This window comes from Eublepharis macularius, chromosome 17 (assembly GCF_028583425.1).
Source record: "Eublepharis macularius isolate TG4126 chromosome 17, MPM_Emac_v1.0, whole genome shotgun sequence".
Lineage (NCBI taxonomy): Eukaryota > Metazoa > Chordata > Lepidosauria > Squamata > Eublepharidae > Eublepharis > Eublepharis macularius.
The window spans coordinates 8669313-8693666 of record NC_072806.1 but is presented as its reverse complement, the minus strand read 5'-3'; the positions used below and the strand labels follow the sequence as shown (position 1 = coordinate 8693666).

At 43.7% G+C, this 24354-nt stretch overlaps 2 protein-coding genes across 5 annotated transcripts in view; one reads left to right on the top strand and one right to left on the bottom strand.

Annotated features, from left to right (window-relative positions):
• Positions 1-1322: 1322 nt before the first annotated feature.
• Positions 1323-7763, top strand: FAAP20 (FA core complex associated protein 20). The gene is made up of 4 exons (XM_055001226.1): positions 1323-1444; positions 4525-4672; positions 5266-5888; positions 6361-7763. Exons 1-4 carry the CDS (start codon positions 1329-1331, stop codon positions 6431-6433), a joined length of 960 nt encoding a protein of 319 aa, XP_054857201.1. The 5' UTR covers positions 1323-1328; the 3' UTR covers positions 6434-7763.
• A 2082-nt stretch (positions 7764-9845) lies between these two features.
• The window catches only part of PRKCZ (protein kinase C zeta), a 97661-nt gene continuing 83152 nt past the window's right edge, over positions 9846-24354 (bottom strand). For all 4 annotated transcript variants that reach the window (XM_055001223.1, XM_055001221.1, XM_055001222.1 and 1 more), the window contains 5 exons: positions 24186-24305; positions 21850-21929; positions 20531-20620; positions 11054-11169; positions 9846-10328 (listed from right to left, as the gene is read on the bottom strand). In XM_055001223.1, the coding sequence (XP_054857198.1) occupies positions 10241-10328; positions 11054-11169; positions 20531-20620; positions 21850-21929; positions 24186-24305 (494 nt within the window). In that variant the 3' untranslated portion in view covers positions 9846-10240. The remainder of the gene's footprint in view (positions 10329-11053; positions 11170-20530; positions 20621-21849; positions 21930-24185; positions 24306-24354) is intronic.

Sequence of the window (24354 nt, the reverse complement as noted above, 5' to 3'; positions counted from 1 at the left end):
AGGAAGAAGAGGCAGCTTTGGAGGACAGTCTTGATGGTATATCATAAAGTCTAGGAGAAACAACTCTCTTAAAAGAATGCCTCATTCCTGCAACCCTGGGACAGGGTAGCAGGATTTTTGTCCAGTGGCACTTTCAAGACCAGCAAGATTTTCAGGGTGTAAATTTTTGAGAGTCCAACTCCCTTCTTCAGGATTTGAGACCAGTGGAACCTTAGAGAACCATAAGACTTTCGAAGTGTAAGCTTTCAAGAGTCTGAGTCCCTTCTTTGGGGGTTGAGACCCCGGCACTTTAGAGACCAACAAGACTTCCAGGGTCTAAGCTTTTGTGAGTTAGAGCTCCCTTCTTCAGACACCGTGATTCATCCCTCAGAAAGAAGTGGAAGCTTTGGAGAACAGACTCTATGGTATACCATAAAGTCTGGGAGAAACATCAGTCTTAAAAGAACATCAGTCTTAAAAGTGCCCTCTGGGACAGGATAGCAGGGTTTGAGTCCAGCGGCACCTCAGAGACAAATATGATTTTTAGCATATAAGCTTTGAAGAGTCAAAACTCCTTTTTTCAGATACAAGGAGGAATGGAGATCCCTGAAAAAATCCTCCCTTTTTCTGTAGCTTGCAACATAAGAGTGCAATGGAGCAATTATGAAAAACGTGGAATCCTGTCTTTGACTATCTGGAAGTCAGAGGTATCCTAGCATGGAGGAATGACTATAGGCTCTGGTTTTCTCTTTGACCGCCCTCCCATATGAAGCTAGTATACTCAACAGTGCAGTCCTAATAATTACTCCAGTCTAAGCCCATTGAAATCAATGGGCTTAGAGTGGAGTAACTCTTTTTAGGGCTGCACTGTTAATTTATCTTTGCAGGGGTCTAAGGGATTTATATCTGTGTACCTTGTTTTAGGTGATTTTTACTGTATTTAAATAAAATTGTAAAAGAAAAAAATCTTTCCTGTAGCTGAAGAAGGGAGCTTTGACTGTGGAAAGTTTAGACCCTAAAAATTTTGTTAGTCGCTGAGGTGCGACTGGACTCATATCCCCAAGATTTCCAGGGGATAAAATGGTCTCAATAAAGCGCTAAGAGGTCCAGCCGGGGATAACATTCCTACACAACCCTCAAAAACAAAAAAGATAATAAAACTGCTTTAAAAAGAAAACGGAGTGAGGGAAGCCATTCCTCACAGGGGCCTCTCCTCACAGCAGCTCCCGCCTCAGCTGCGCCTTCTCCCCTCCCGCCTCGGAGGTGGCGCCGCCCTGAGGCGTTTCTCCCGCCGCCTGTTCAAAAAGAGGCGGCCCTTCTTCTTCCTCTTCCCCTGCCTCAGAGCCGCCATGGCCGGCCATGAGCCTCTCCCGGCGGGCGGCGGGAAACTCCGCCTCAAGCGCAAGAGGCCTGCGGAGCCGCCGACTGGCGGAGGGGGCGGCCCGCCTCTCCCTCGCCGTCCTCAGTGAGTCCCCGAAGGGAGCGGAAGGCGGGCTGGGGCTCGGGTTGCCAGCTCCAACTTGGGAAATTGTTGGAGATCTGGGGGTGAAACCTGGAGAAAGTGGGGTTTGGGGAAGGGAAGGACCTTGGCATGGCATAATTCCATAGAGCCCACCCCCAAAAGAAGACATTTTCTCCAGGTAAACTGATCTCTGTGGCCTGGAGACCAGTTGCAATTCCAGGAGATCTCCAGCCACTACCTGGAGGCTGGCCACCCTAGCTGAGACTGACGCTTGGACTGCAGGACGCTAGCCCCTGGTAACATGGTAAAGAGTCCAACAGCACCTTTCAGACAACCACTTTATTGTAGCATAAGCTTTCGAGAACCACAGCTCTCTTCCTCAGATGCATCCTCAGATTCTCGAAAGCTGACGATGCAGCCCACAAAGAGAGCTGTAGTTCTTGAAAGCTTATGCTTCAGTTAGGGTTACCAGCTACAGGTTGGGAAATTTCTGGAGATTTGAGAGGTAGAGCTGGAAAGGGCAGAGTTTGGGGAGGGACCTTAGCAAGGCATAATGCCATAGAGTCCCCCCCCCCCCAAAGCTGCCGTTTTCTCCAGAGGAACTGATCTCTGTTCCCTGAAGAGCAGTTGTGATTCTGGGGGATCTCTAGCTACCACCTGGAGGCTGGTAACCCTAGCTACAATGTAGTTGGTTAGTCTTAAACGTGCTACTGGACTCTTTACAATTTTGTAACTACAGACTAACACCGATTTCTCTGGATCTAGCACCTGGTAGAGGTGAAATTTGGTGGTGTTGCCATCCTCCAGGTAGAGCCTGGAGATCTCCCAGAATTACAACTGATTTCCAGACTACCTGGAGAAAATGACTGCTTTGGAGGGAGGTATCTATGGCGTTTACAACCCACTGAAGTCCTTCCCCACACTTTGCTCTCTCCCCAAAATGTCCAGGAATTTCCCACCCTGGAGCTGGCAACCCTGCCAAGACTTTTTCCTATAATATTTACCACCACCCCAATCTGGAATGGGCACCACCTCCATGCTCCTAACAAAGTGGTTTGAAAAAGCAGATTTCCCCCCTCCTGCTAGAAATTCTTGGGAGGTGGGGTTGCCAGCTGCAGGTTGAGAAATTCCTGGAGATTGGGGGCACGGAGCCTGAGGATGTCAGGATTTAGGGAGGGTAGGGACCTTTGCAGGGTATAATGCCATAGAGTCCACCTTTCAAAGTGACAATTTGCTCCAGGGGAACTGATCTCTGTGGATAGATGAGTTGCAATTCCGGGAGATCTCCAGCCACCACCTAGAGGTTGGCAACCCTCGGTGGTGGGAGACTTTTGCACATTTGCAGCCCAATCCTACTCTCAGTTTGCTCAGAATTAAACTCTACCATGCTCATTGTGGGAAGATTGAGCCCAATTAAAATAGGAGAGCAGCTAGAGTGGGGTGCAGTCTTAGGATCCATAAAGTTCTCTGGGTCTCCTTGGTCCTGTTGTATGCTCTCCATCTAAGCAACCCCAGGGAGTTAAAATGGGTCAAGGGAGGAAGACTGGGATTAAAATATGCCATCCCATAAATCATAATTACATGGAGCTCACTAGTGCACGTGGCAGATTCCTGGAGGGATGAAGCTATAATGCTCCATGTTCAGAGGCGAGTTCAAGATGCTTTTGAGGATGGGGTGGGGGATACAATCACCTTCCCTTTTCTATTTCCTCTCCCGAAAGTGAACCTGTGTAGCTTTTTGCCTTAATTCATTTGCCTGACCTCTGATGGAAGTAAACTCAAGCTGGTTATATAGTGCATCGTAGAAAACGGGAAAGTTTCAGCTGAGCTCAAGGCCGTTCCTTGGACAACTCAGGATTGCTATCGCAAGCAAGCAAGCAGCATAAATTGTATACTACATTTAACCCACCTCTGCTGCCCCTTCAGATGACAAGCTGGAGACAGTTTATAGCCTTGCTTTGAATATCCCCCAGCCCCTACTTTAAAAGGAGTAGCCCTCTCATTCCCTAAACCAAGATGTATATGGAACAAGGTAAAAAGCAGCATCCAATGCGGTTGAGCATCAGCTGTGTTCAGATCCGCTGGGGAGTTGGCTGTCTGCATTTGATGAAGGCTAACACTGATGAGATCTCGTACCATCATAATTACTCAAGTGCAGAAGGGGCCGTGTCATAATATTGCTTAGGCTGCTCTGAACATAGACGTGGGGCCTGGGAGAGATACTCACAATATCTGCTTTACGGGAAAGCTTCAGGAATGCAAGACAGGAATTGAAGTATGTTAATAGAGATTACTGGGATTGCGGGAATATATTTACAAAGCACAGATAGCAAGGAGTGGTGAATATCCTGATCCATAAAGTGTGGACCACTCTATGCCAACAGAAGGGTGGATTAGTATAACAACAACAACATTCAATTTATATGCCGCCTTTCAGGATGACTTAACACCCACTCAGAGCGGTTTAAAGTATGTTATCCCCACAACAAAACACCCTGTGAGATGGGTGGGGCTGAGAGACCTCCAAGAAGCTGTGACTGACCTAAGGTCACCCAGCTGGCTTCAAGTGGAGGAGTGAGGAATCAAACCTGGTTCTCCAGATTAGAGTCCCGCGCTCTTAACCACTACACCAAACTGGCTCTCCAATATTGGCACACTAGGCACTTAAGTAGTTGAGTGGAATTATATTTATTCAAGTTGGGCCATGGTGCAGAGCTTGCTGGTTTGTTTGCTTCAAAAGACAATCAAAATTGCCCCATCTGACTTATTGTTTAAGTATTTATCTTGTCTCCATGCAGAAAATGCTTTGTATTTCTTATTTTCTACCGTGATATGTTTTGCACACTGGAAAAGTACCTCAATGAGAAGATGCTGCAGGCAAGATCCTTTTAAAGAGGTACATTAATTAGCAGCCCAAGAAATTGCTTTGGAGACTGGCAAAACTGATGCTTGTTCATTAGAAAAAATGCCTATTTTGACCATTAGAGCTTGCAAATGTGACACTTGCTTAAGATTCCTTTGGCCTTAACAAGGTGACCGTAGGTAAGCAATGATGTCATTCTCTGGAGTTCTTTATTTTGCAGGACGCAGGGTAACAGCTTGTGCTGGCTTGGAGAGCAAGGCTTAAGTGAGGCTGACAGCACATGGCTGGCATTACTCAAGGCTGTAGACTCCCAGCTGAATCACTCAAGCTTTGAAAAAGTACCCAAGCTCCCTGCATTTCTTTCAAAGGTAAGCGCTTCTAGAAAACGCTCTGCAAACAGTCTTCAAAAACGGAGGTATCTGGTTCAGACACATGGCAATATCTAACAGAAAGGTAATTGAAAAATTCACACACTTTTAAGTTTAAAGGGAGATTTTTCTTCTCTCCCTATAACCTGCTTCCTTTAGCTTCATAAATAGCAGCATGAATAGTGATGACCTGCCTAAGATTGGCAGTGCTTGGAAGCTAAGCAAGATCAGCCATGGTTAGTATTTGGACGGGGGACCCCAAGGAAGACTACAGTTGTTATGCAGAGGAAAGCAATGGCAAACCACCTCTTCTCATCTCTTGCCCTGAAAACCCCAAGGCGGCTTGTCATAAGCTGTCTGATTTCACAGCACTCTCCACCACCAGCTTCACAAATAGAAATTAAACACAGTGGGAGAAAGCATCTTCGGCTGATGGTGCTTGGGGAAAACTGGGCCTGTATCACTCTGACTTGGGCTGCTTCTATTTTTTAGACGGCCTAAGTGCCACCTGCGAGGCTAGCAGATTTTGCAAGATAGTCATGATCATCTAATATATTTACATTTAGAATAACTTGTATTTGTCTGTGTTGCAGAGCTCTCAAATTACAAATCCTCAGCCGAAGCCAGAAACATTTAATATTGGTTTGGAACAGTTTCAATGGGAGCCATTTCCACTTTACCGCAGAGAGGTCAAAACGAATTATCAGAGGATTCATCAAAACTCGGAGAACCCAACTATCAGTGTAGCAGGAGGAGAAGTTAATGAAGATGAGAGATCCGGTACTGTTTCTTCTGCTTCTGAGCAGAAGCCCCTCATAGCCAATGAGTATATCACTGAAGGATCAAAACTGAAGGACAGCACAGGACATTCCTCTAAGGATTGTCAGAAGATTAAAAATTCTCAACGCACTTATCAGAATTCAAAGTGTTTTGCACCAGCAGCGATGCAGAAGAAGTTGGGCTTGCAAGAGCTTTGGAAGAAGACTACTACACAAAGCAGAGAAAAAAGCTGGAGAGAAAGTGAAAAGGAAAGAGCATCGAAAAATGATTCCCAGACTCAAAGAAATTCCTTTAATAAGACTACATCACTGTTACCATCACAAGGAAGTCCTCTTGATACCAGAGTCAATGGCCTTCAGCAAAAACCAGGATACCAGAATGAGGACATTTCAACTCTCGACTCTTGTCCTATGTGTCAGTTCCATTTCACTGGAACGTAAGTAGCTGCTATATTATTCTGGAATTCATTTTCAATACAGCATGAAATCTAAACACACAACCTCTTGTGTACATAAATATATATCAAAGTTAAGCTCTGTAATCAATCTGAACATTAGAAAAATCATTGCTTGTATCCATGAGCTGAAAACCTACGTGCTTTTCGCTTGACTTGCAAAAACAAACGAGCCCCGTAAACGTAGCCCTAACTTGAGAATAAGTTAATATTTTAGAAACTGCTCAAGAAAGCGTTCACTGGCCAAGGTTTTGTATCCAGCAAGTTGTTCAGATATTTTTCCCTGCGAAGTCCAGAGTGATTGGAGATGCATATTACTGATTGATTACCTTGAAAAGCAAAACACATGAGCTGCTGCTGCTGCTGCTACTTTTCCAGTTTTGTGCATTTCAAAACGCAAGCTGAACGGGATTAATTTCATTTGCACATCTGATAATTTTGTTCTGATTTCCAGGTTGTCACAACTGGACCGTGACAGTCATCTTGCTAAATGCTTATCCGAAAGCACGGAAGATGTGTTTTGGTAACTTAACAAGAATGAAAACTCAAGAAATCATCTGGGAACCGGCAGTGTTGACAGAAATTTAGAAAGTGTCACGGCAGTACCCCTTTGTGATTAATAAGAACTCTAGAAGCTTAAGGGGCCAGCTGATTAATCTTCCATTATGATGTAAACTTCTTATTGCATCCTTATCTTATGATAAAACTATTTGGGGAATATTGGTGGAAAAACCAGCAGACTCTGGATGCACCTATGGTTACACTATGACCTTGGCCATAAACTGAAGTATTACTCCACCATTGCTAAGGCTCTGGGGAGGCACTCCATGTGGTGCTGAAGCAGAAGCTGCTGTCCAGGCTTACTCAGGAATTAGGGTGGGACTACACATTGCTTGAGCAAATGTTCATTTCCCAACCCCAGAAGGGCAGAAGGGACCACTTGAAGGGGAAGATTGGGGAGTGGGGTGCTTAATCCTTCCTATGGTAATGCTGTCCAGCCTCACAACCCCTCTTCCTACCCCTTTTCTTCCCAAATGGTTTTATTTTCAAGTGCTTGCTGAAGGAAAAACGGAGGGAGAACCTGAAGTATTACCGAAGAATTAGTTTCAAAAGGTCAGATAGTTTAATGAAACTTTATAGAATTTAAAAATTTATTGAAGGCAACATGAATTTTTCATCTGCTTGAGTGGGAAGGATTAACTGACCAGAAAGCTTTATGAAATGGTATGCTCCCAATACACATTTTAAAAAAACCTGTAAATTAAAAGGTTAAAAGTTGGTTAGAACTTCCTCTCCTACCATCTCTATGCACTTATTCAGAGCATTCCTTTATTCTCTTCTGAGCTGCACTTCCAAGCTATTGAAAGGACTAAAAAAAATCCCTGATTTTAACATACGGCTTCACAAACACTTTAGCAAGTTTAACATTGTTTCAACAGCACTCTGTAATGACATCAACCCAACTTGTTACTACTTTAGTAACAAGAGTCATTTTGATCTTTGCAGTATAGCAAATGGTATTTTGAGATTAGGTAACAAGAATCTAAAATGCACGCTCCTTTTCCATCTTAGGAAAATAGGCCTAACTTAAATGTAAAAACATCAAATGCTTTGAACCCATGCACAACCAACACTAACATCTGAGTAGGCTTAGGATCAGAATTGAAAACTACAAAAAAAACCCAACAACCCTGTAATCTATACTTAGTGTTATTGCTAACAAGTCTGCTTAGTGAAACAACAACAGTCTAAGCTTTTTCATTAAAGTCTTTAATAGATGTGCAAGAATATAAATGGATCTTAGCTGTTTATGGGTTATTATGCCATCTTCTGCACAAATAAAACTGGCGAAAGATCTCAACTAGTTAATTATACAAAACTACAAGAACATATTTTACTGTTTTACAATCATTAAATTAGCTAGAGAGTTTTCATTTACATTTCATTTACATACCTAAGACAATTATATCATTACCAGATCCATTTTGCAATATATTAGGATTTTCTTTAAACCACACATTTAATTACACCCTTCATTTTCCTTTAATTTATAAAACAAGTACTTCATATAAAAAATTTCCTCTTCATCATAAACAGAACATTAGTTATACACTTGCACGTGAGCAACTAACTTGTAACCAGCAACTTATTTGGCAACACAGCAACATTGTAAATGCCTTAAACTGGTAAGTAAATCAAGGACTTGTTTTGTTATGATCGGTTGAGCAAGTGTGGTACTCACTCACCTGCCCTAGCCTAGTGTTCTGATATCACTGAAGTTTAGGGCAAGAAACCCTCAACATTTTTACTATCCCCTTTGCCCCAGATAGCGTCACTGTGTGTCACACTGCCATGCAAAAACCAGCTGTTCAGTTGTAAAACCAAGACACAGAGACACGGAACGTTTCAGGGTACACTGAATAATTCACAGAGAAGGGGGAAATGGTCTTTTCCTTCTTTAAAAAAAAAAAGCTGTCATGGTTTTTTTAAAAAGGGAAACAGGATTCTCTTTTAACTCAGTCATTTGGTTATCCAAACCATTTGGGCAAGGTACTTCTAACTGAACTTTTTTTTAAGTGCTGGCTTGAATGTATCCTACTTAATTAAAAAACAACAATGAATTATCACAGATGTGCGTTAATTGTGGCCAGGGTAAGGGATATACAAAGGGTAGTTGTAACTGATGGGGGTTTTTTTAAAGAAGATTTTCAGTACCATGATTTGGCAGTCTTATCCTAGCACCTCATGGACTTGAATGCAACTGAGATGTCATGTTCAGCACCTAATGTAATGCTGCACCCTGAGAAACCTATACAATAAAAGTAAAGTGAAAACCCTTGCAAGTCATCTTGCATTTTACACTCAGTTTAGGTGAGAGGTCATGGCACACAGGGTTTCTCTCCTGTCTGTAGACACCCCCCCCCACACACACACCGTAAGCTACTCAATAGAGTTGGAACAAAATCCTACCAAAAATTAAATACTGCTGTCCATTAAGAGGCTGATGTATCATCATGGGATTCTGAAAGGTTTTTAACAGCAATGCCCGCTTTTTTGTCCTCAAAAACAAATTGCTGTTATTTTAATTCCAGAGCGGACAAACTATTAACCTGACACAAGTCTCCGCAATTTTCAAATGAGGGAATAGGGACATTTCTCATACTTGTTCATTTTCTCCTGCATTATGTCACTGCTTTGATGCATGTTGCCTTTGCTGAAACATTCTCTGGTAGAACTAGTCAATGGCACATGCAGAGCATTTCAAAGCAGATAGTTTTAAGTAGGAGGTGTGCTTTATCAGAAAAAAAATGCAATATGTTGATGGATATTCTATCATTAGTTTTTAAACTTTAAGGCTACGATCCATTACGTTTCCATCGTTCCTTTTGAATATTGCATTGATAAAAATATTTTTTCAAAAATCTAGTATACAACACAAGACATTGTAGGCACTGCTCAAGTATTTTCAGTAATCCAACATGTGCAAATTTAAAATTTTCTTCATGAGATTTGGTAATTTTTCCCCTCCCACATCAAGCATAATCTAGGTGTTAGAATTGAAAAGCTGTCGTTTAGAATCGTTATTGCTGAGACCTCTGCCCCGTCTAAGAGTTCTATGGAGTTAGTATTACTCTATGGAGTTAGTATTAAGATAGCAGCTGTTGTTTGTTTCATGTGTAAAATACTTTTTTTTAAATATCCAGAACTTACCAGGGTTATCAAGTGTTCCAAATATGGAATATTTCTTACATACTTTAACCATTTAGGCACTTAAATTCTGTACCCAAATTTGTTTTAATTACTAATAAAACACAACTCCTTTTTATTTCTTTATATATATATATTATCACATTATATATATATATATATATATATATATATTTATAAAACTGACACATTTAAGATAGGTACCACTTGTGGAAAAAAAGGCATCTAAAGTAAGCTTCAACACCACTAACATTTTATTCTTCAAGATGTTATACACTGTTCTAGCCGCTCGTGTCAAACGTCCATCAAAAGCACACAGCTTTGAAAGTGGTTTGGAATCTCTCTTTTTCCCAAGGATGCAATGAGCCATTGATCCTTCATGAAGCAGGCACGAAATGCAGATTTCTTCATGAAGCCGGTTATGTCAGTCAGTGCCCCAAACTTTAAAAAAAAATAGAGGAAGACACCCACCAAAAAATCATGTTCTTTTTGAGTTTTCAGCAGCAATCATTGGTCTCCATTCAAAACCTTACAGTTCCCCCCAGCCTTGCATGCATATACTGTTGTTAAGGATTAAATGTAAAAGTTCATTCACATTGTTTTTCCTCGATGTAGATGCCATTCTCTCATACCGTTTCCTCAGCTGACAGCAACAACGGATTAATATATTCAAATCCTTCAAATTCCGACTGGTCTATTCTTTTTATTACGTCTCTGAAAAACAGAACACACTCAAGTTACTTCTCGCTTGCAGTTATTTCATATATTTTTAACAAGCATAAGCACTGTACAATACACAACTAGGTTGGTGATGCAAAGACACACATGCGCGCGCACCCGCCCCACACAGACAGGCTTTTCAAGCAACACAAAGAAACGGCAAAGTTTCTTCTCTGGTAGGAGCCCCTCTGACACAACACTCCTCTAGAGGAACTGCTGCTACCAACCTTTAAAAACAGGTTCTCAAGAAGCTCAATGGTTTACAACAGAAAGAGGAAGGGGCTTAAAAGTCCAAATGTATGCACAGTCCTTTGGATCATGGCTAATCAATCCTACAGGACTAACACCCAAGAAAACGGGTATACATACACATTCTTAAGACTGCCAAGTAAGGGGCAGAAAAGAATGCAAAGAAGACAAAGACTGGCTGCCTTTCAACACTGGGTGGTTATCATATGAGCTCAGAGTATGACCCTACCCAAAACAGAAGCCCTATTGATTTGTCTTTTCTCCTACGCCCTTCTCTCTCTCTCTCTCTCTCTCTCTCTCTCTCTCTCTCTCTCTCTCTCTCTCTCTCTCTCTCTCTCTCTCGCCCTTGCTAATGCAAACAGATATGTTTTGTTATGAGGGGGTTTTTGACATGCAAAATCCAACAAGAATAACCACTTAATTAATACACATTGCTTGAACAGCACACATTTGAAAACACTGATCCATACTCATCATCTGGAGTTAGCTGTACAGGTTCGCTGGTGAACTGGGTATCAAAGTTATCCAAGCCATAATCATCTGTGATCTGAGGCTGAAATGGGGGGGTTGCCTGCTTCTTTTCCAGCTACAAAGGAGGGGGGGGGGAAGACAAGGGGAATATGTAAGACAAGAGGAGACACCTTCTTGTGATTCCACATACATTCCACCCAATGTGGCATATTTCGGGTCTTAAATACAGGAGAGAACCTGAAAATATACTGATAATGTTTACTGCAGGCCCAGTAATTGTGTTACAGCAGGATGTCCACAGGTCACAGAGTGGGTCTGGGACTCAATGCTTCCCTTCCCTCTGCTTACATCCATTATGTCTGGGTCCTTGTTTTCTACTACAAATTTTTACCAAATTTTTTCTTTTCTTTTTTCTAACACGAAAGGTCAAGTTTCCTGAAGCACACAAAGCTCAGACACTTGATTTCAATAATGCCTAGAATGCCGTATACATCACTAGTAGGCTTGGGGAGCATATCTGAGCGAAGTTATGTCCTGACAGACTTACTTCAAGTTTGTGAATGATAAGACAAGCCACAATTAAACAATTGAGATATCCTATTTTGAAACACAAGATAAAATACCCACAACAAGTGTAACTGGAAGAAATTACGGTTGGGAGCACAGAGACAGAGCACAGCTTACGCTGCATTCTGAAATCCAGTAACATCACAATTATGTTCCAGCATAGTAGACATGGATAAAGATACTGGCCAAATAAAGTTTATTACTGTGGCCTAACATTTGGACTTCTGTACTGCCTTTGTAAGAACCCTTTTTGCATCCCAGTAACCTATTACTTTTAACTGCATACATAGCCAAAGTCTTGCATTTTCTGAGAAAGATACAGAGTTGGATCCAAAAGGGGCCGTTCTAGTCATTTCGCAATGCCTAAGGGTAGCTTTTGAATTTCCTATCTCAAGCAGCAACCTCTCAGACTATGCAACACACCACTCTGGAAACCGACAGGACTTCCAAAAGCCATTTGCGATATAACACGGGTGCCTGCTGGTTAAAATCAAACACCCCACTGGACCTGCCCAAGCACTTGAGCATATCTAAAGTGGTTCCCTGGAGCTTGGCCATACATTTGAAAAAGCAGGCTTCATCAAACAAACTCAAGAGAACTGCACTACAGCTGAAAAAATTAGTCGGTTTCCTTTCTTGAAGCCTGAAATGATCTCCTTGGTGCCCCAGCAGACCGAGACAGAAGGTACACCCGCAGAAATTAATTCATGTGCAAATTGGCAGGCTTAGTCCCAAGCCAAATAAATATCCACAAAACAAATACTGGCTGTGTTCTTCAAATAATTCCAACATAAATAACCATCAGAAAAAAAAACCCTAATAGGTCTAATACTCAGTGGTATGGTTGAATGAGTAATTGACAGTTCTAATCTCTATCTTTTCCTACCAAGACAGCTCCAGAATATATGGTGTGCCAACATATTTTTAAGCCATGCGCTGGGCAAAACAAGGCCACGGCAGATTTTAAAAAATGCACTGCTGATCTTGTAAACTACCGCACACACATCAACTGAGCAAACAGGCTGGGATCCATCACACCGCTTAGTCTCACACAAGGGGCTTGTGTGAGCTCAGTGGAATTTCTGACTTTTGCTGTTTTGAATATCTGACCTCTTCCCCCCCGCCCCGACTCCGGTGGCATACTTTTGGAACACCTCTGAATTTCAAAAACCTTTGGCTGTGTAGAACATGTTTGGGGAGATTGTTACACACACACACACAACCCCCACCCCTTCTGGAACTCTCACGGTCGCTCAACAGAACTAGTTTCACATTTCTTTGGATCTTAGCCACAGAATTTCTGGCTAGTTACCTTGATTCTCAAATTTGAGAATGTTTTAAGATGCTTATTATTCAAGCAGAAAAAGGCATGGAGTGTGAAGAAACCTCAATAAAAGCTAAATAAAGAAGGCTTTTAAACTGAAAGATCAATTGAAACAAATGCTTTAAAAATATAAAACCAGTCTACAGCCATTCCAGCTGCGGGAGGTGGGACTTGGGTAGGCTTTATGATGCCTCAAATGCTACATTTATCTCTTTTAAAATATGAATGTGTATATATTTAAATAATCTCCTGTACAAGTAAGTACTCGAACATGGGTAGGGAAGGGGCATGCATCAGCTGAACATGAAAGTACGTATTCCAAAGGCAGATATCAAATGCACTGACCTGAACTGGTGGCATCTTAGAAATACCATGCCCATTAGACTATAAAGCAAATAAATGACCTACTGCTTGCCTGAACAAATTATACATTGCAACTGTCACTGAGAGAGATATTCAGAATTAACTGTTTTCAGTGCCTTCATATGTGAAAGGTTTGGCTGAGAGGGCACACAAGTTCAACTGAATGTACTAAAATGCAAAATTAAAATCCAGCTCAAAGTCTACAAAAACAGTTGATACAAACACATTTTCTTTGATGTAGGTTACAAAAAGCTACCACAGCTGGGTCCTAAGGACAAAGAAAGTGTCAGAAAAAGGTCATATCACTAACTGCTATGAACTCCCCTTTCTCCAGTCCCCTCCCTCTTTGCCAGAGACAGGCCACCAAACCTAACTTTTTCAACCTTTCAAGGTCAGCTTGGATGAACTTGGCTAGTGACCACAAGAGGTCACTATTCCACCGGAGAAAACCAGATAATCAAATAAGTAGTATTTCTATTTTGCTATTCTTGAGCAGTATTGTATTGCAGGACTCCTGGGTTTCTAACTATTTTATGGCCAACCAAAGAAATTTTAACTGATAAAGTAAGTGTGTATAAACACTAGTTACCAGAATGGCAATATTGAAAAGCAAAGTTACCAGAATGGCAATATTGAAAAGCAAAACTCAGTGCAATTTGATAAGAGACCTGGTCTTCGATTACTACATGTTTCTATAAGGTCTGAATACTGAAAAATGCATCTCCACTCCTCCTCTTTAAACACTATTCTTTACAAAGATCATAGCGCTGAAAAAATGCAGAGACACTCGGCATCAAAACAAACTATCTTATTTGTGACATGCCTGCCAGCACAGCTCATGCTATTAACCAGCTGAGAGCCTCAATGACAATTTGAAACTTATTTATCACAATTACATCCTGTCGTTCCAAAGAGCTCATAGTGGAATAATTGAGGCACAGGGGCTTATGCCATTTTATCTTTGCAACATGGGAGTAGGCTGGGATGAGGGACAGAGACAGGCCCATCGTCACCAGGCAATTTTCATGGAGGAAAAAGGATTCAAAAACATACTATCCATTACAATAGCATCTTGCTGACATAGGGCACAAGTCAAACGGCTGGGGGGACAACAACAGTTTTTCTGTGGGTTTAAAAAGCATATGATCCTCCCTTGCTAGACTTCAATGGAGAGTAGCTGGGAGGGGGGATCTTGTTCAGGGGCCTGTAGAATCAGATCCATGGGTCCAATTCACTTGAAATTTGGAGGGGGCAGTCTTTAAAAGACAGGTAGCCCTCAGTATAGTACAATTTTGGTGTAGTCTGCATTAAAAACAGACCCTCCAGCCCCCAGAAATTCCTCCCATAGGGAATAATGGACCAAATGTATTCAGTGTCCCCAAAAAGTTGAACCCAAGTACTATATCAGTATTTTTGGACCCAAATATCAGGAATACCAATATAAACAGTGTTGCACTTACCTGTTGTTCATTGAGGTCTTCTGTGCAGGCACACATGGGACTGCGCATGTGCAGGCCTGCCACTTCCGGAGGTTTTCTAGCTAAAAACTTCCAGCAGGGGGCGCTCCCGCCTGCCAGAGTGCCTGCGCGGCTGTTTTCCTGCCGAAATAGCCCTAGGATAGGCGGGGCGTCCCCTGCTACCCTCAGTCCTCTTTCGTCACTGTACTCTCCAATGTCCAGAACAGCATTAGCGGGGATGGAGGGAGGGTATGTGCGCCTGCACAGAAGACCTCAATGACCAACAGTTACAGGTAAGCACAACACTGTTTTTCATCTTTGGTCTTCTGTGCAGTCCCACATGGGAGTTTAACAAGCTATTTACCTGGGTGGTGGAGCTTGCTTCTGTTCACAGGAAGATTGACTGGAGCACAGCTGTACCCACTGCGGTCTCCCTTCTGTCCAAGATGTCCAGCACGTAGTGTCTCACGAACGTATCAGCCGATGACCATGTTGCTGCATGGCAGATGTTCTGTATCAGAACCCCCTTCAAGAGGGCTGCGGAGGACGCCTGTGGCCTGGTGGAATGCGCATGGATTTCCAAGGGACAAGGTAGGTTAGCATTATCGTAGCAGGATTTGATGGCTTGTACCACCCACCTGGCTATAATCTGTGAGCTCACTTTCCTTCCCTTATTAGGGCCCGCAAAGCAAACAAAAAGTTGAGAATCCACCCTAAAGGGTTTAGTCCTGTCTAGGTAAAAAAGGAGTGCCCTCCTAACGTCTAGTGTATGTAGTGAACGTTCTGCAGGGCTGCATTGGTCCTTAAAGAAAACTATTTCTTGCAACATGTGAAATTTGGAAACAACCTTGGGCAAAAACTCTAGTTTAGTCCGTAATACCACCTTCTCCGAATGAATCTTAAGGAAGGGCGGTTCATTACTGAGCACGGCTAGCTTACTAACCCTCCTGGCTGACATGAGCGCCACCAAGAGGGCCATCTTCAAAGACAAGTATCTCAGCTGACACATGGCCAGGGGTTCAAAGGGCTTACTGATCAGCCCTGTGAGCACTACGTTCAGGGACCATTGTGGTACAATCCTGCGCACAGTAGGGAACATATTATTGAGCCCCTTTAGAAACATTTTGGACGTACAATGCGAAAAGACAGTTTTATTGTCCACAGGGGCATGAAAGGCCGATATTGCTGCCAGATACACCTTTACTGAAGAGTTCAACAGATCCTTCTGCTTCAGTTCCAATAAGTATTTTAGGACCCTACTCAAGGGGCAGTTTACAGGATCCAGACCACACCCATGATGCTCACAACATAAATTTGTCCCACTTAATCTTGTAGGATAGTCTGGTGGAAAGACATCTAGCGTTCAAGATCACTTGAGCTATACCTTCTGATAGCGTCTCTGTGGCAGAATCAGCCACGCGGTCAGTCTGAGTCTCTCTATCCCATGATGAAAGACCCTGTTCCACGACAGGAGGTCCAGTTCCAGAGGAAAGTGGTGGACCTTGCTTGCTAGTCTCAGTAACCCGTGGAACTAGGGTTGTCTCGGCCAGTAGGGCGCTATCAGGATTACCATCACATTCTCCCTTTGAAGCCTGCTTATCACCCTGGCCAACAGAGGAATGGGCGGAAAAGCATATAGGGAGTGACTGAACCAGGACAACTGGAAGGCGTCTCCTAGGGAACCCAACCCTAGACCTCCTCTCAAACAGGAGAGGTCTACCTTCCAATTCTCCCTGGTGGCAAACAAATCTATTTTAGGGTACCCCACTGGTGGAAAACCGTGTTTAGACATTCGTCCTTTATGGACCACTCGTGCGGATTCTCCGCCAGCCAGCTCAAACGGTCCACTATAACATTGTCCATTCCTGGTATGTGCACTACTGAGAGATGGACTCCGTTTTGTATAGCCCAAGTCCATATGGACATAGCCTCTCTGCAGAGGTCTCAGGACGTGGTTCCACTCTGTTTGTTCAGGTAGAACATAGTTGTGGAATTGTCCGTGAGGATTAACAGGGACTTGTTTCATATCACATCTGAAAAGGATGTTAAGGCGTAATGCACGGCCTTCAAGGAGGTTAATATGAGCCTTGCTGTCACTGTCTTCCCACAAACCATGCGCGTATAACTCCCCAGAATGAGCTCCCCATCCTAAGTTGGAGGCATCTGTAGTAATGGATATGTCGGTCTCCACAAGGCCAAAGGGAACCCCTGTCAGTAGATTCGAATCATCCACCCACCAGTGAAGGGATCTAATCACTGACCTAGGGATGTTAAACTTCTTCTCCTGCGAATCCCTCTCACAATGATAAACAGAAATAAACCACAGTTGTAACTCTCGCATTCTCAAGCCAGTGTGTGGCCACTGCAGTTGCAGACGTCATGAGACCTAGAAGCATCTGTATACTTTTATCTGTCTGAAAACAACAGTGTTGGAATAGGCCGATTAATTTCCTAATCTTCTCCGCTCTCTCTACAGGAAGAGAAGCCCTATTCACCCCGCTATCCAGCTCCAATGAACTGCACCCTCCTGGCAGGGACCAACTTCAGCTTCTTTTGGTTTACCAGTAAACCCAGCTCCAGACAGGTATGTAGAGTTAAGTGAACCTGCCTATTAACGTCCTCCTCTGATTGGCCAACAATTAACCAATTGTCACAATACGGATAAATGCAACAACCCTTAGTCCACAAATAAGCTATGACCATCGCTATGCACTTTGTGAAAACGGGTGGCGCTGTGGATAAACCAAAGGGCAAAACCCTATACTGGTACAGCTGTCCTTCAAACAAGAAGCATAGGAACCTCCTATGTGATGTGTGTATCGAAATGTGGAAATACGCATCCTTTAGATCAAGGACTGCAAACCAATAATCAGGGGCAATTAGTGACATGACAGTGTAAAGGGTAGTCATGCAAAACCTACGAGCCGCTACAAAGGTGTTCAGATTTCTTAGATCTAAGATAGGCCTGTGTCCCCCATCCTTCTTGTCAACCAGAAAGAATCTAGGATAGAACCCCAATTTAGATTCTTCCTCCTGTACAGGTTGTACAGCACCCTTCTCTAGCAGTGCATTCAGCTTAGCCCTTAGTAGGAGACACGATTGAGAGTTCGACAGGTTAGGAAGAACCAGACTCAGGTAACTTTCAAATTCTATTTTATATCCAGTATAAACTATTTTCAACACCCAAACATCAGAAGTGATTCACTGCCAAGCAGAGAAAAACCCATGTAGCCGCACCCCAAAAACAGGGGTCAGTTCCAGGCCTAGTTAGAATTGTTTAGACATAGAGGCCTGATCTTTGTTCTGCTGGGACTGGGATCCATGTCTCTGCCTCTGATTCTATCTCCGCCTGGAGAAACCACTTTGACCACCCTGAAACTGGCAGTGTGAAGGATATGAGTATCCTTGATATGGGTGGTATCTCTGATTCTTCCCTCTGAACAGGGGTTGTCGATACTGTGAATGTTCCCCTTGTTGAGCCAGAGGAAGGACTTCGTAGGAACAAGCTGTCAGATGGACAGATATTCATCCGTCTTCTCAGAAAAAAGTGTTTCCCCTTCAAACGGAAGGTCCTCCACTTTATTCCAAGTCTCGGTTGGTAGGGCTGTGGCACACAGCCATGCATGTTTCCTTAAGACTACCGCTGAGGCCATTGTTCTGGCCGAGGTGTCAGCAGCATTCCTGCTCGCGTTTATCTGATGCCAGGCTAGACGAATAGCTTCCTCCTGGAGAACCCTCGCCAAAGGCCTTTGTTCGTCTGGAAGCTTCTCGAAGAAGGCTGCAATCTTGTTCCAGAGGGCCAGTTGATATGCCCCCATCATAGCAGCATAGTTGGCGATCTTGATGTTCAAGGCAGCAGACAAGTAGATCTTGCACCCCAGAATGTCCAACTTTCCCCCCTCCTTGTCAGAGGGGGAAGCAAAAGGGCCCTGGCACTGCCGGGACTGCAATTCCTCAGTCACCAGTGACGAAGGCAGTGAGTAGTCAGGTAAGGGCAAGAGTCATCCTTGGTCTTATACAGACCTTCAGCCTTCTTTGCCGTGGCAGTAAGTGATGCTGGCTTCTGGTAAAGGGCCGTGATCATCTCTACGAACCCCTCGATTACAGGGAAGGCCACACTAGTAGCCGAACCTGAGTATATGTGCTGGAGGATCTTTTCTTTTGATTTGGGTTCGGCAGAAGAGATGTTAACCTCCAGCATGTTGGCCATCCTGATTAACTGCTCTGTGTGAGAGCAAAAGTCATCAGTCAGGGACACCTCTCCTGATTCTCCCACCATCTCCTCGTGTTTCTGACGGAGGTGACAAGCTGTGGCGCTCCTGATAGGGCACCTGTTCCAGCTCAGAACCCGACAGTTGGTATGCCATCTGACAGCTGGAGAAAGTGTCTCCCCTCCTCAATGGAGAAGGTGACGGATCCCTGGAGAAGACCTCCGTGTGGTAGGAACAATGCAGGTCCATATCATAGTGAGGGTCAGATAGGTACCACTCCTTCTCATAATAGCGTTCCCTTGCTGGAGAAAGCTTAGGGGGGTGTCTCTGTCATGGAAGTGCCCCTTCCTCCTCCAAGGAAAAAATAAACCTTGATCTGGAATGGGGAGATTGAGATCCCGACCTCAAGGAAGGTGTGTGAGGCCATTCCACAATGACCACGTCAGCCTCTTGTGGTGTACTCTCTGACGTCTTTGACGGTCAGTCCGTAGATCCCCAGAGGCTGTGGCCTCTGGATCTGATCAGGCCTTCTGTGGCGCTGAGGGGTTAGATTCCTTCAACTTCAAGTGGCAGATCCCTGTTGGACCCGAAGCAGGTGAACGTGGATCCGGAGTGGCTCGATCTCGGCTCGGTCCCGCTTGAGATACCTTGGGTGATGCAGATGGTGCTCGGCTGCGAGGCGTTTTCGATCCCAACAAAGCGGGTCTCAGAACCAAAGATGGTCTTGGAGTCGAGGACAGTCTCGGTTCCGATGGTGCGGTCTCCCCAGCTGCTGCTGGGTCTTTTGCCATGGGAGTGGGCCTCCATGGCCTTAGCCCATAAAGCCACCTTCAGCCGGCTAGATCGCTCGGATCGGGCCTTCGGAGTGAAGTTCAGGCAATGCTTGCAACTCTACGGTTGGTGACCTTCACCAAGGCACATCAGGCAGAGGGCATGGCCGTCGGTTTTGGTCATGTTCATGTTACATTTAGTGCAACACTTGAATAGAGCTTTTTCAGACAAATTCAGAGCAAAAAAGGCACACAGACAAGAATAGGAAGAAATCACTTATCTCCCAACGATGAGCTAGAAGCTCTCAGCATGGTGGCGAAAGAGGAACTGAGGGTAGCAGGGGATGCCCTGCCTATCCTAGAGCTATTTCGGTGGGAAAACAGCCGTGCAGGTGCTCTGGAAGGCGGGAGCACCCCCTGCTGGAAGTTTTTAGCTAGAAATCCTCCGGAATCAGCAGGCCTGCACATGCGCAGTCCCATATGGGACTGCACAGAAGACTGAAGATGAACTATCAGATTTCTGATACCCAAATCTGAAAAATACCATTTTTTTAGTGCACACTCCTACTGTTGTCCCACACTTAACTATTTTATGAGTGCCTACAATTTGCACAAAACTTCGTCTCCAATTATTTCAACACTCACACCTGCATCAACATTCTAAAAGTCAAAAAAAAAAAACATTCTAAAAGTCACTTTGGGTAGCTGTCTAAGGACAGCTTGTACAAACACTGCAAAACCACCAATATTACTGTGAAACCAAAATGGGAGTAATCAACTTTACCAGATCCCAGTCTATACTGCGAAAGAATGTATGAGACTTGATGTCAGAGAATCCAGTTTGCGGTTGGCACCCAAGCCTTTCTTTGGGATCCTGTAGACGCAAACACAAAAATTAGTTTTGCCATTGCTAAATGGCCGCTAACAGGCAAACACAGTATTTATATCTTCCTGCTTTTCCTCTTGTAGCCCACGTTACACCCCAAGCAACACAGTTAAGAATTGTATCACAGAACCTTAAGCGCCAAGAACAGAACGTTAACGATGCACTGACTACCTGTCTGCACCTACACACACGCATGCACACACACACACAAACACCAACCACACTCAGTTCATGTCTAATTTAGGATATATTATAATCAAAAGAAAATCGGTTTGAACATACAAAGATGCCTTATACTGAATCAGATGATTGGTCCATCAAAGTCAGACTCAGTACTGTCTAATATGATTGGCAGCAGCTCTCCAGGGTATCAAGTGGAGGTCTTCCACATCCCCTTCTACCTGGCCCTTTTAACTAGAGATGCTGGGGATCAAACCCAGGACTTTCTGCATGGAAAGCAGATGCTCTACCACTGAGCCATGGCCCCTTCCCTCACTGAAGAAGAGAGTCTTACAGGCTCCCCAAGAGGCCCTCAGAGCTGGTGGCCTGTGAACGTGGACTGTCCTACAACTCAGAGGCAGTAACTGAAAAAGCCTGGAATGGAAAGTGGCACAGTGGGCTCCCAGCTAGGAGAGAGGAGGACCGAGAGAAGAAACTGAGAACTGAGAAGGAAAAAGCAGCCCTTCATCCTTACACCAATATCCATTGATATGAAGCATGTTATGTAACAACTAGCAATAAGAGTTAAATATTTTTTCTTCTTTGTATGTCATTTTATTTGCACATAACCTTTTCAACAGAAGCACCTGGATTTACCTATTAACAGTAACTTCCCCCCTTTTTGTTAAATGGTCAAAGGCTGCAATTCTAAACATTCTTATTAGCAAGCAAGTCTCACTGAACTCGGTGGGAGTTGTTTCTAGGAAACCTGCTTAGGACAGTACTGCACATCTAACAGAATAGACATTATGTATATGAAAACAATTACTCAATAAGGACCTGCAAGGTGTTGGCAATCTTATCCTTCACATTAAAGAATCAACCACTTCAAATTATGTTTGGAATTTTAATGTTGTGGAATTGAGACGTGACAGTTACAACCATTAGAACAACATTCTTCATTAACTGGCTCTAAGAACTGCCACAGTTTCTTTTAAAAGCAATACCTAACTTAATTGTGAATAACGGACATTATAACAGGGATCTGCAGAACTTACCTTATTTAAAAATCCTTTCAAGACATGAGAGGCCTTGACAGAAAGGAATCTTGGAATTCGGATTGGTTTTTCAAGGATAACTGTTAAAATGAGATTTTTAAAGAAGGACAAAGTTATTTGCTAATATCCTAGGACAGTGTTTCCCTACCAGAGTTCTGTAAAATATTGGAGTTCCATCAGATGGCCCCAGGGGTTCTGCTGGAATACCTCTTCCCCCTCCTCCCCTTGCTCTTCCCCCTAGCAGCCTCTCTCCCCCTTCCCCACTTTCATTCAATTCCATGCTGCTCCTGGAATCAGATACAGCATGCGTCGACAGTTAAGGCTAGGAGGACGATCGCAGCAGACAGCAGCAGTAACAAGCTGGCTAGGGAGCTTGTTGAAGAAAAAGGCTGTGAGGAGCAATCTGCTGCAGAACCCAACCCCTTTCTACAGGTTCTGGAGCCAGCTCCCCTGACCTCGTACTCATGGGTCTGCCAGGGGAGCACCTGTCCCAAGGACAGCGGCAGACAGGACTTCCAAAGATTGTCAGAGCAGCTGGCTCCCAGGGTAGCACCAGGAACAAGGGGCTGACCATTGCAGGATCCCACCTGGGGTTCCAGGTGCCAGTGGAGGTGGCCGGGGTGATGGCAACACAGGAGAGCCCAAAACAGGGCAGCTGGCTGCAGTACGGAGTAGGCCAACTGGACCCAGGGCAGGCCCCAGCAGTGGATACCCAAGGTGGCTTTTGCGTTTGTAGAACCTTTTCTCTTATTTCTTTGTTATTCCCCCATTGTTCTGTAGTTTATAGGCTGGATTGAGAATGGGGAAGGAGGACCTCACTGTTCTCGCCAGTGTTCAGGGTTCTTGCAATAAATAAATAAATAAATAAATAAATAAATAACCAAGGCCAAAGCCAATAACCAAAAACAACCAAGTCCAAATATCACACAGAAAATAAAAACTTGATTGACTTTGGATTTGAGCTTTATTTTGATGTTTAAGTAAACTTTATTCTGACTTGACATTTTGCTACTTGAAAAAAGATTTTAAAAGGGAAGAAAATGCTTCACTTTTTTCTTATAATGTAAGCTGACATATATAGCAGCTATTTGCAAATACATTTTCTTGACAATAATTTAGCAGTGATTGAATCCCACTCCCCGATACCAATTTTTTCTGGCCTATAAACATTTCCATTGGTAGGGGATTCCTTGAGATTTGAAAAATTAATTTAAAGGTTCCTCCATGGGGAAAAAAGAGGTTTGGAAACACTGCCCTAAGATATTAAAAGGGCCACTACGGTTATTCAACAGGCTTCAGAAAGACAATTGAGGCCTCTGTAGAGTCTTGCCTCTAACTGGGAAGGCAGAAGTGTAACAATTGTTGACATTGAATGAAAAAGGAAGAGTATAGACACAGGGCAGAAGGCAGTAAAAGGACGGAAGGAGAGACCAAGGGAAAGTGGCTATCAGGCAAAAACATTGCTTATGAGACAGGAAAAGAAAGGAAGACAAAGGGCTGCTCCAGACAGAGAGATGAAGCAGAGAACTCCGGGGGAGCGGGGGGGAGGGGAGATTTCTTTAATTAAGAAAAATAGAAATAAGGACAAGAGGCTGCAGAGCATTGTCTGAAAAAAGGAGAAATAGCCGCTACAGTTGTTGCAGGCTTATGCTCACAGCATTCCTGGCAAGAAGTACGCCATTGTTCCTCAAACAGAAAGCCACCAGGACCTGTAGGCACGTTTAGAGCATTTTAATCCACCACTGGGAGTACTTTATGATCCAGCACCACTCCTCAGCAGCTGTGGCCAGAAGAGCCCTATAGGCAGCTTCAGCAGGATCATCAGTTGCAGCCCCTCCTAAGAGGATGACAACTCAATCCTTACAAAGCACACTTTGGTACATCCTCAAGGTTGAACTGCTCATGACCTTTGAGGCTTGCTCAGAAACTTCCACTGGCCCCCCAAAAGGGGCAAAACACTTAACAGGAGGACAATATCTACACTGAAACTGCCACATTGGTTCCCAGTTCCATTTCTGGGCAAAATTCAAAATCTTAAAGGCCTCCAACCCTTGTTAACTCAGGGAATGGCTCCTCCAACCACCTCTGTGGGTGCTACGACATTTAGAGGAGCCATACTCCAAATCCTTTCTTTAGCTTGACTGATGGAGACCAGGACCTCTTTAACAGCAGCCCTCTTTCTTTAAAATTCCATCTCCACAGAGGTTTACCAAGCCAGTGCTTTGATCTTCTGGAAATTACCACAGACATTTTTATTTCAACAAGCATTCAGGAGGCAAAGTGAATAGAGAGCTTATACAGACAGAAAAAAAATAAATGCAAATAATATAAATTACCTTGGAAGAGGTAATCTTCAGTATTCATATCTGGATTGTCAGTAATAATATCGAAGGGAGATCTTCCTGCCATCATTTCAAACATTAGGACACCAAGTGCCCACCAGTCCACACTGAACCCTGTAAAAACATTTAAGAAACCCCCTTTCAAGCAACAGGTTTCTGAATT

What these genes read in the sequence shown, in the direction of transcription:
- FAAP20 (XM_055001226.1), top strand. Translation starts at nt 1,329, where the DNA reads ATGGCCGGCCATGAGCCTCTCCCGGCGGGCGGCGGGAAACTCCGCCTC. An exon ending in CCTCTCCCTCGCCGTCCTCA is followed by an intron (nt 1,445 to 4,524) that starts GTGAGTCCCCGA and finishes TTTATTTTGCAG; the next exon opens with GACGCAGGGTAACAGCTTGT. An exon ending in TCCCTGCATTTCTTTCAAAG is followed by an intron (nt 4,673 to 5,265) that starts GTAAGCGCTTCT and finishes TCTGTGTTGCAG; the next exon opens with AGCTCTCAAATTACAAATCC.